The 9535-nt window shown below is 38.6% G+C and overlaps 1 protein-coding gene across 6 annotated transcripts; it reads right to left on the bottom strand.

Moving 5' to 3' along the window:
• Positions 1-442: 442 nt before the first annotated feature.
• Positions 443-6605, bottom strand: LOC122881736 (ETS1-related protein). 6 transcript variants are annotated; one of them, XM_044208287.1, is made up of 8 exons: positions 6406-6605; positions 5946-6027; positions 4412-4531; positions 4234-4308; positions 3989-4141; positions 3612-3872; positions 2389-2507; positions 443-1322 (listed from the first exon to the last, which is right to left on the bottom strand). In XM_044208287.1, exons 1-8 carry the CDS (start codon positions 6580-6582, stop codon positions 1035-1037), a joined length of 1275 nt encoding a protein of 424 aa, XP_044064222.1. In that variant the 5' UTR covers positions 6583-6605; the 3' UTR covers positions 443-1034. The 6 variants fall into 6 exon arrangements, with proteins under 6 accessions (XP_044064222.1, XP_044064223.1, XP_044064224.1 ...); XM_044208288.1 differs by having other exon boundaries at positions 3989-4138; XM_044208289.1 differs by having other exon boundaries at positions 4412-4498.
• Positions 6606-9535: the final 2930 nt, after the last annotated feature.

Genomic DNA, 9535 nt, shown 5'->3' with positions numbered 1-9535 from the left:
AGCTTCACACTGATTGATTTTATCGGTAACTTAATATAATCTGTTTACTTTGATCATATGTCATATTCGATATAATATTCATATTATATCTACTAAAACTATTAATTTAAATCATACCTTTGTTCATATTCAAGTTTATTTTTAGGCTTTTATTTATTTTTCTTTAGTGTGGGCCTGGCTTCTTTTATTTAAAAAAACCCTTTCAAATATGTTTAATCTAATTCTTTTTATTGCTCAAATGTCAAATATGTGTCTAATATAAAACTTATATATGCATATATAACAGCTACAATATGTCAACAATTACAAGTAAAATAAACCTATGGTAACACCTTAGGTAATAAAAACAATATAACAAAAACTGAACACATTTCAATATTTTCACTAAACAAATTTTGCCTCGAATGAAACAACTTCAATGGAGTGAGACTCTTCACACAAATCTGTTTATATACAGTTTATTTACACAAAACAATCATCACACAGGCTAAAACCTTCACAGTGAGTGCCTGACAGTCATCTCAGTTTGTTATTGTGATGAACAACAGAGGTAGACATGAGTTTTGTATTTTTTTAAAAATAATATAAATGCACAAAACTCTACATAGCAATAATATAAACACTATTTACAGATCAATTCCTTCTTAGAAACACATCACATGAAAATATGGCCCCAGACATTGCAGGAAGTATCTATTTATAGTGCTTAAAATGTCCCGAGTTAGTTCCTTTGCTGCAGTTACTTAGCCCTGAGCTTATGAGCTAAATGTGTATGGGTCATTTAATATGATCTATTATTTAAGAAAAAGCAACACATTGTCTTTAAAGACTGACTGCATGATGAGTTTTTTTGGTTATTTTTTCTCCCTGAAATGCAGCATTTATAAATTGGCTCCTGGTCTGCTTGCGACCACATCCTCCCGTGAGGAGTTCAGCCGGGTCTTGAGGAGTCAGTGTTCACTTTGTAGGCTGTAGAACTCCGTTAAAATGTGCTGCTCTCAGCCAGCAGCTCCAAGAGTCCCGACACCTGTTCCCTACTGTGATGCCCATGTTTCACTGCTGTGCTCTGACGTCGCTGCCGCCGTAGGTACCCCATGGCACTGCCACGACTCTGTGTTTGTGGGCAAAACGTTCAGACTGGTCAGGACCTCCAGCGCTGTCTTTCCCAGCATGCCCTGCACGTCACAGACAAAGCGGTAGACGTAGCGTTTGCCCGCTGTCTTGTGGATGATGTTCTTGTGGTAGTAGTAACGCAGGCCACGGCTCAACTTCTCGTAGTTCATCTTGGGTTTGTTCTTGCACTGGCCCCAGCGCTTCGCCACCTGTGGGATCAACAAAAACCACAAAGAGTTGAACTTAAGTGTGTTTAAAAACCCTCCATATAACAATGGTGGAAGAAGTAGCCTTTACTTAAGTTAAAGTACCAATACAGCAATGTAAAAATACTCTATTACAATCCTACATTCAAAATCCTATTTAAGCAAAAGTACCAAAGTATTATCAGCAAAATGTACTGTAAGTATCAGAAGTATGTAGCATTTTACTGTTGTAGCTGGTTGAGGTGGAGCTAGTTTTAACTATTTTATATACTATTTGGTATCTTAGTTCAGTGGTTCCCAATCTAGGGGTCACGCCCCTCCAAAGGGTCACAAGATAAATCTGAGGGGTGGTGAGATGGTTAAAGAGTAACTTAACAACCTCTGGAAGTCTTATTTTTGTTGACCGCCAGTGGTTGAACTTTTCACCGGGCTGCAGTGAAGTACAGGTGGACTCCACGACATCAGTGGGTGTGGTTACAGGTGCAACAGAGCACATTTCTGACCACACCCAACCAGCAGTGATGCTGAGTGAAACTTTAAAACAAAGCTCTGCTACAACTATTTGTCTTCATGTTTTGGACTTTTCTCTAATCTTTGCTTTTTTTGTGGCAGATTGAATAATTTGACCTCTTTGGGCAAGTTGTCTCTTTAAATAACAAAAGTTATTTAAATGAAACCATGTGAGAAGTTTAGAAGGGAAATGTCTCTTTGGTGGAACAACTCATAGACATCTCAAATGTGACCAGGGCCCCAGCTAGACACTGCATTTTTGTAAGGTCCAAAAGGTTGGAAACCACTGGTTTAATTCTTAACAATGTATTTTATAAGCTTATCATGTTTTTTTATGTAACTACAGTTGTTGAATAAATATAATGAAGGAAAAAGTACAATATTTCCCTCTGAAATGTCGTGGAGTTCAAGTATAAAGTAGCATAAAATGGAAATACCCAAGTAAAGTAACTCAAATTGTACTCTAGTACAGAACTTGAGTAAATGTATTTAGTTACTTTCCACTACTGCCATGTAGTACTTAGCAGGCGCCCTAATCCAAAACAAGATATTTCCACACCTCTGTTGGGTCGGACATCTTAAACTCCCAGCCGTCTCCAGTCCAGGAGATGAAGGTTCGGCAGGCAGAGTCCAGAAGTAACTCCAGTAAAAACTGCCACAACTGGATTGGACCAGAACCTGAATGAATAAATATTATGATTAATTCAGCTACAGAAGGCAACTGGAGCTATAATGACAACCTATTTTTTCATTAACCTTTAATAATCAGTGGTTGAAGAAGTATTCATGTCCTCTACTTAAGTAAAAGAAGCAATACAGCTGTGTAAAAATACTTCATTACCAGTAAAAATTCTAATTTGCATTCAAAATCGTACTTAAGTAAAAGTACATAAGTATTATCAGCAAAATGTTAAAATATCAAAAGCAAAAATGAAGAAAAACAACCCTTATGATTGTTATACTATTATATATTATACTATTGAATTATTATTACGGATGCATTGATGTGTAAGTAGCATTTTAATGTTGTAGTTGGTTATGGTGGCGATAATTTACTACTACTGTTGAGGAGTTTAATCTATAACAATGCATTGTATTTTACAATATGATCACATGGTATGTATGTAAATATGAATCTGTAAAGTAACTTGTAACTTAAGCTGTCAGCTAAATGTAGTGGAGTAAAAAGTGCAGTATTTCCCTCTGAATTGTAGTTGAGTCGAAGGATAAAGAGGCATCAAATGGAAATACTTAAAGTACCTCAAAATGCAGCACTTGAGTAAATGTACAGCTCAGGTAATAATAATGAATAATTTCACATGGTTGCAGTGAAACTTTTGGGTCAGCATGAGGAACATTGACAGAGAGTTTTCATTCTGACCAAAGACTTTAGATTTTAGTTTATTCTCTTCTGATTCAAGTTTCACAGTCATTTGGAGAATCAAAAGAATTAGAAATGTTACTTTGATCAAACAGCATTTCAGTACGGAGCAAAAAGATAGATTCCCATCTGTTCTAAACAGACGTAATTATTAAATATTAATGAACAATGTGTCTTTTTCAACATATCGATCGGCCTAATTTGAGTTAATGACACATCTAATTTTGCTCTTCACTTCACTATATGTTAATGACCGTGTTAGCAATGTGATAGGAACATGTATGAACATAACATATCACTTAAAACAATAGCTTAATAATTTCAACCTCATCCTGTAAAGTACAGTCAGAGTCATCAGAGTTAAAGATCAGCTCAGAAGAGATAAGAAAGCAAATTCTAACCTGGATAAGCTGACATTCCTGGCATCTGGCCCTCCCTGTCCGGCCTCTGGGGGTGTGTGTTTTTGCGTTTGGCCACACGGGGGCAGTACTGCTCTGAGGACTGAGGGCCATGGTTTGAGGGGCAGGGGGCCGGAGGCGGGTGTGGTAGGGGGGCAGTGAAGTCGGGAGATGAATATTCAGGCCAGAAGGACGAGGACTGCCTCTGTCCGTCAGAGTCGTACAGTTCAGCCGAGTGACACGAGTAGCTCTGATCTGTCTCACCTGGAACAAGGAGAAGAATTATACACCAAACGGCAAAATTAGGCCACTGACGGGGTATGTGTGTGTGTGTGTGTGTGTGTGTGTGTGTCTTAATATCCATGGTTGAAATGTCTTACTTTGTAATGGATTTGATCCTTTTACAGTTAGAAAGGGACTGTGGCTGGCCTCCACGGCCGGGCTGAACTGTCCGTTCTGGGGCACCAGGCTCTGGTATGTCTGTGGAGACTCCTGGTATCCAGTTTGCGACTGGTCTACTGTCAGCCCATCTGCTAATCAAACAGAAAGTTAGTCACAAAAAGAAATTCCTTTAAAAATGTATTTTACATACAGCGTGCGTAAGACTACATAGTCAGAGGCTCACCATGTGGATATGTGGCCCACCAGTTGAACTCCTGGTATGAGTCCAGGTTGAAGAGAGCAGTGTCGCTGGCACTCACTGAGGGGAAAAAAACAGCAAAAAATGTGAGATAAGGCAAAACACCATCATGTGACTCATAGCAACCATAAGGGAGTGTTTTTTTGTACTTTTGAGGTTTCACCTTTAATGTCATATGAGTGAGGCGCTTTTGGTGGCTCTGAGTAGCTGCTCTCTGCGACATACTGCTGCTGTCCAGGTGCTTTGCTGTCTAACAGAAAAGACAGATCTTCACCAGGGTAGTCTGGAGGTTAAACACAATACAGACAGATGGAGTCAGTAAATGGTGATGAAGGCAGGATAGAGGCACAGTTTGTGCTTGTAAAGAACCACACCAATGGTTTTATCTGACATACTTTACATTGATGCTTAACATTTTCCAAAGCAAACGTTGTTTGATTGATTTCATCTCTACTGGGCAGCTGTTGGTTTCCATTTATTTCAGCACAGTGTGAAAATTCACTTGCAGAGACTTGAAATATGTTTCAAATAAGTAACACATTGCACTGAACACATATCCACCTGTTCTTTAATTATTATATTATTTGATGCATGTTTCATGCAGTTGTACAGCTGTGAGGAGGGCCTATTTTGAAAACTCTTCATTTTTGATGCATTTAGGTGCTGTGGGGAAAGTCAGACAGGAGAGACATGAGAGTCAGCTGCTGCACAGCTTTTTGTCAAATTTGGGATTTTAGGAACATCATAGAATGCACCATCGAGGAAGACCTTTCCCACCAGCTCCTGTTCACAGCTAAATTACAGTATTAAGATAACTTAACTTTGACGAACAAGCATCTCAAGCATGTTTCAAGTCTCTGCAAGTTGATTTTCTTACCATGCTGACATGAACTGAAACCAGAGGCTGCCTTAAAGGGTAGGAAATGAATCTAAAAATGCAAAATCATTGGTATGGTCCTTTAAGTGGGAGGTTAATTACAGCTCATCAAGTCATAAAGAGAAGAAAGATGGGGTGAATTTGTAAGTTGGGTTTTTATCTTGATGGTAGATGTTGACACAGGAAAAAGCCATTTGTTTAGTGTCGAATCAGCACCAGGCACTCAAGCCCATGCACCTCAGGTTTTTTGATGGAGGCAGCTTGGAGGAAACAAGGGAGGGAGGGGGAGGAAGAGAGAGGAGGAAACGCCAGTGGAGGGAGTGTGACAGAGTAGTGATGGAGGGATGGGGAGGGGGGACTCTAAATCTGCTGGAGGAGGAAGTCTGGAGGAAAGGATTAGGGAAGACAGAGATGGGAGTGTCTTTAACCTGACCACCCTGTTTCTCTCTGTCTTTGCCTACCTCAGCCCATTCAACCATACATTCACAGCAGCCCCCCATTATCGTGACGCAGCCCCTGCGTTTGAGCAAGAGCCCCCCGGGTGTCAAGGTCTCACTGAGAAAGCTCTGACAGATGTGATGATACAGTCTGCGCAAATATTTCCTCTGTCCTTCAGCTGCTCAGGTTCAGAGGAAACAGATCGCACAAACGTACAAAAAAAAAAAAAAAACACACACACACACAAAAACCCTTTGTGCTCGTATATCTGTCTGGGCAGCTCATCGCTGAGAGTTTAAACCTCGTACCGTCACCAGGACAAAAGTCATGCGGTTTAACTTGTGAGGGAGAAAACCTCAGTCAAGTGATTCTCTAAACTCACCATAAGATGCAAAGTCAAAGCCAGCTGGCACTTCCTGTGTCCTGAAGTCTTCTGTGTAATATCCAGTCTGGCACACCTCCATCTGTGTTGAAAGGGTCGTGATTACAACAGCATTGCAATTTCACCCAACTCTCAATGCTGATCAATATTTAGAGGCAGGGGCAAAAATAACATGGGGGGGCAAACATGAAAAGCCTTTCACGTCAGTATTTTGCAATGAAAATGATAACTCTACTTTTACAGTCACAGATATATGATGTCACTTACAATTATTTTCATTATCAATAATTATTTTACTGATTAAACAATCATTTACTTTATAAAATGCCCTACATCAATCTTGCTAGATTTACTATTCAGTTAGATAAATTATTAGAGATGGCTATAGACTGGATGTTATGAATGAATGATTTTCTGTATTCTGTATAAATGCCAAAATAAAATTCAAGTGAAAACCTACCTTTATTTTCAAGTCTTTGCTCTCTGTGTTTCTGTCTCCGGGTTTGATGATAGTGTCCCAGTACATCTCTTTGTTTCCTCCTCTCTTTATCCGTCGCTTATTCCCAGATTTACAGACTTTATTTACCGTATCTAACCGCACAAAAAGAGTGGTCAGTCTCCGGCCGAAAGGTCCCATTTTAAACGCAGCGGAGGTGGGAGGGGCACGTGCCCGCTCTGCGTCGTGACCAGGTTTGTTTAATAGAACGTGACGTCAGACGCCACTACCCCCCAAACAGACGACTAAACATTCATTCATAAATGACTCACTGTCTGACGCCGTAAAAAACGCCAATAAAACATCACAACGCGCTTTAATGGAGTGTAACACAGATACCTTAAGTATAAATAGAAACAGTTTATAAAGCCACTACACGCAGAAACTGTAGGATTATTTATTAATAATAAAAATGGAGATTAAAAAAGGAAAATACCTAAAAGTAATGATTTTTTTAAAAAAACTATCAACTCACTGTTCCTTATTTTAAGATAAAAATATAAGATTAAACACACCTTAGTCTAAAGCATAACAAAGTCATGAATTTACTATTGAGTCACTACACTAAATATCTTATAGGAACAACTTAATTTTATTGGGATGCTGTAGATTAATCCCAAACAGCACAATAATGTCACTATATTGAGTCCCACTGTATATACAGGCTATGATAAAACTATACCTTAATAATATTTCTGATTACTTTTAGTTATTTTTATTTTACCAGTTAATTTGTCTGGGATGAATGAAACTGTAAATGAGGCTAATTGCATCTGCTGTCCCTCACCAGATGTTAAAAAGGCACCCTAACAAATACTATAAAACAACTAGAGCTGAAACAATTAGTCGATTAACTGATTAATCGACTGACAGAAAATTAATAGGCAACAATTTTGATCATCAATTCAATGTTTAAGTCGTTTCTTTAAGCAAAATTGGACAAAACAAGGCATCTGAAGACGAGTCTTGACATTTCTCACTATTTCCTGACTTTTTATTGACCCAACGATTAACTGATTAATACCAGATTCATTATTAATAAATTACTAATGGAAATAATCGTTAGTTGCAGCCCTAAAAACAATATATCAATATACAATAACAATATATAAATATAACACAGCATAGTAACATCATGCACAAGAAAGTACAGTAGGCCTACACATTCAACATCATACAACTTTTTGAAACCAGCCATTAAAGTTGTTTAACTATCGTGGATATCAAGGGGACGCTTTTAAAGTGGTATAAGCATAAAAATGGCGTTAATCAAATATTTCTATATCTTTAAACCTACTGAGGTTGAAATCCAAAGAAGAAAACCACAAGAATATTGATTACGTAGCTGAAAAATTGGCTGCCGAAACAACAAGCAGTGTATTTTTATTCTATCACTGAATGACCTTAACATTTTTCAGAGCTGCGATCATTCTGATTGTCTGACAGGCGGGACTAAATAACTGAGCCACAGTTTGGGTGGGGATGAAGTGCAGGCTTTTGAAATCAGAGCAGTCGGTTTCTAATGAGGTGGGAGGAAGAAAAAAAAATCTCTGTATCTTTAGAAACCATTCGACAAAACAATGGCCCGTAAAAAAACACACAAGTGCTCGCCGAAGAAAGTCTGAAATCACGGCGTGAGTGGCTGCAGCAGATAAGGCCGAGCCCAGGGCCTTGTATAAACAAACATCTCTGCTATTCTCCTCCGACAGGGAAGAAAACACACACACACACACACACACACACATCGAGGGCCAACTCCATCTGGAAAAGTGGAGCTGGGTGAAATCGTGCGCGTCGGTGGGCGACAGGAGTCGTGATTGGGAGCCCCACCTCAAGACAAGGACACACAACCGGGATAAAGTTACACAACACGAGGCGATTAACAACCCTAACTATCAAGACTCCCCTCGTGATAATTACACAGAGGGTCACAGATAAAGTAAACTGTCCTGGAGCAATACAAAAGCACCAAATCTGCCAGAAATCAAAATAATAACTGTTTTAATGGCACTCTGGAGTGGACCTTTCATGAAAAGTATCAAGAATTTCGAGAAATCAACATTATGGCAATGATATGGATGATGGAAGTAGCTAATGATATTTAGTATTGATATCCAAACTGAGGAGTAGTTTCTAAAGCCATACTTTTACTCACTTTACAACTTCCTTTGGTCATTTCTGTATGAACTTGTGTGGCCCTTAACTTCAAAGACCAAAATGTTATCAGCTCTTCCCAAGCATTGAAATTAAACTCCACTTCCAACAATTGTTGGTTAAAAAGTGGCTGTTTTCTTCTTATTTTTTTGGCAGAATTAAAAGTTCATAGCCTACTTTTATCTTTTGCTCAACCCTTTACGTGCCTTTGGCTGTGACTTGACTATTCTTTCTACCACTGATATAAGCACTGAATGAAACAGGATTTCTCACTAACTGTGGCTGAAAATGTAATTAACTGTAAAAAAAAAAAATAATAATAATAATCAAAATGCTTTGCTGATGCACTCTCTATAAAAAGTAAAAGGAACCTGATGAATTGAACATCTTATTATAATGCAGCTCTTCTGAAAGCTGGAATAAAATAAAGCTACCTGCTTAAAAAAAGCCTGTAACATTAGGCTATTTTCATGAACATTCAGGAAGTTGAAGGGCAGGTTCACAGTTTTGTCAAAGTCTGTCTCAAAACAACAGCCAGGTGCCCGTATGAGCATTAAAATAGGTTTTATTTGCTGGAATCATCCCTCTTGTTCATACTGGCCATTAAGCGATACAGTCATAATGTGCTTTCAATGTGCGTGATCAAATCAACAGTCCCTGTTTTGTGCACAAATGCGTTCAAAAGTTTATCTAAAGCTTCCGCAGTTAGTTAAATCGAGTGGAGATCTTCCAAAGTTAGTGTCGTTTTAGTATAAAATTCCCTCTTTGTGTTTCCCTGTTGAGCTGCAGCGGTACAAAAAGAGGGAATTTCGTACTAAAAAGTCTGTAAATTTGGAAGATCTCCACTTGATTTGACTACCTTGGACAGCAAATGTATCATTTAAAGGCCAGTATCAACAGGACAAATGATTACAGCAAGCAAAACCTGTTTTAATGTTCA

This window comes from Siniperca chuatsi, linkage group LG9 (assembly GCF_020085105.1).
Source record: "Siniperca chuatsi isolate FFG_IHB_CAS linkage group LG9, ASM2008510v1, whole genome shotgun sequence".
NCBI lineage: Eukaryota > Metazoa > Chordata > Actinopteri > Centrarchiformes > Sinipercidae > Siniperca > Siniperca chuatsi.
Note: the sequence above shows the minus strand (reverse complement) of the source record. Positions and strands in the feature narration are given on the sequence as shown.

Excerpts from the sequence above, each read along its gene's own strand:
- LOC122881736 (XM_044208287.1), bottom strand. The coding sequence starts at position 6,582 with ATGGGACCTTTCGGCCGGAGACTGACCACTCTTTTTGTGCGGTTAGAT. Across the intron at positions 4,532-5,945 it reads CTTTGACTTTGCATCTTATG|ACTACCCTGGTGAAGATCTG; the intron begins GTGAGTTTAGAG and ends TTTAACCTCCAG. Across the intron at positions 3,873-3,988 it reads AGGATCAAATCCATTACAAA|GTGAGACAGATCAGAGCTAC; the intron begins GTAAGACATTTC and ends TCCTTGTTCCAG.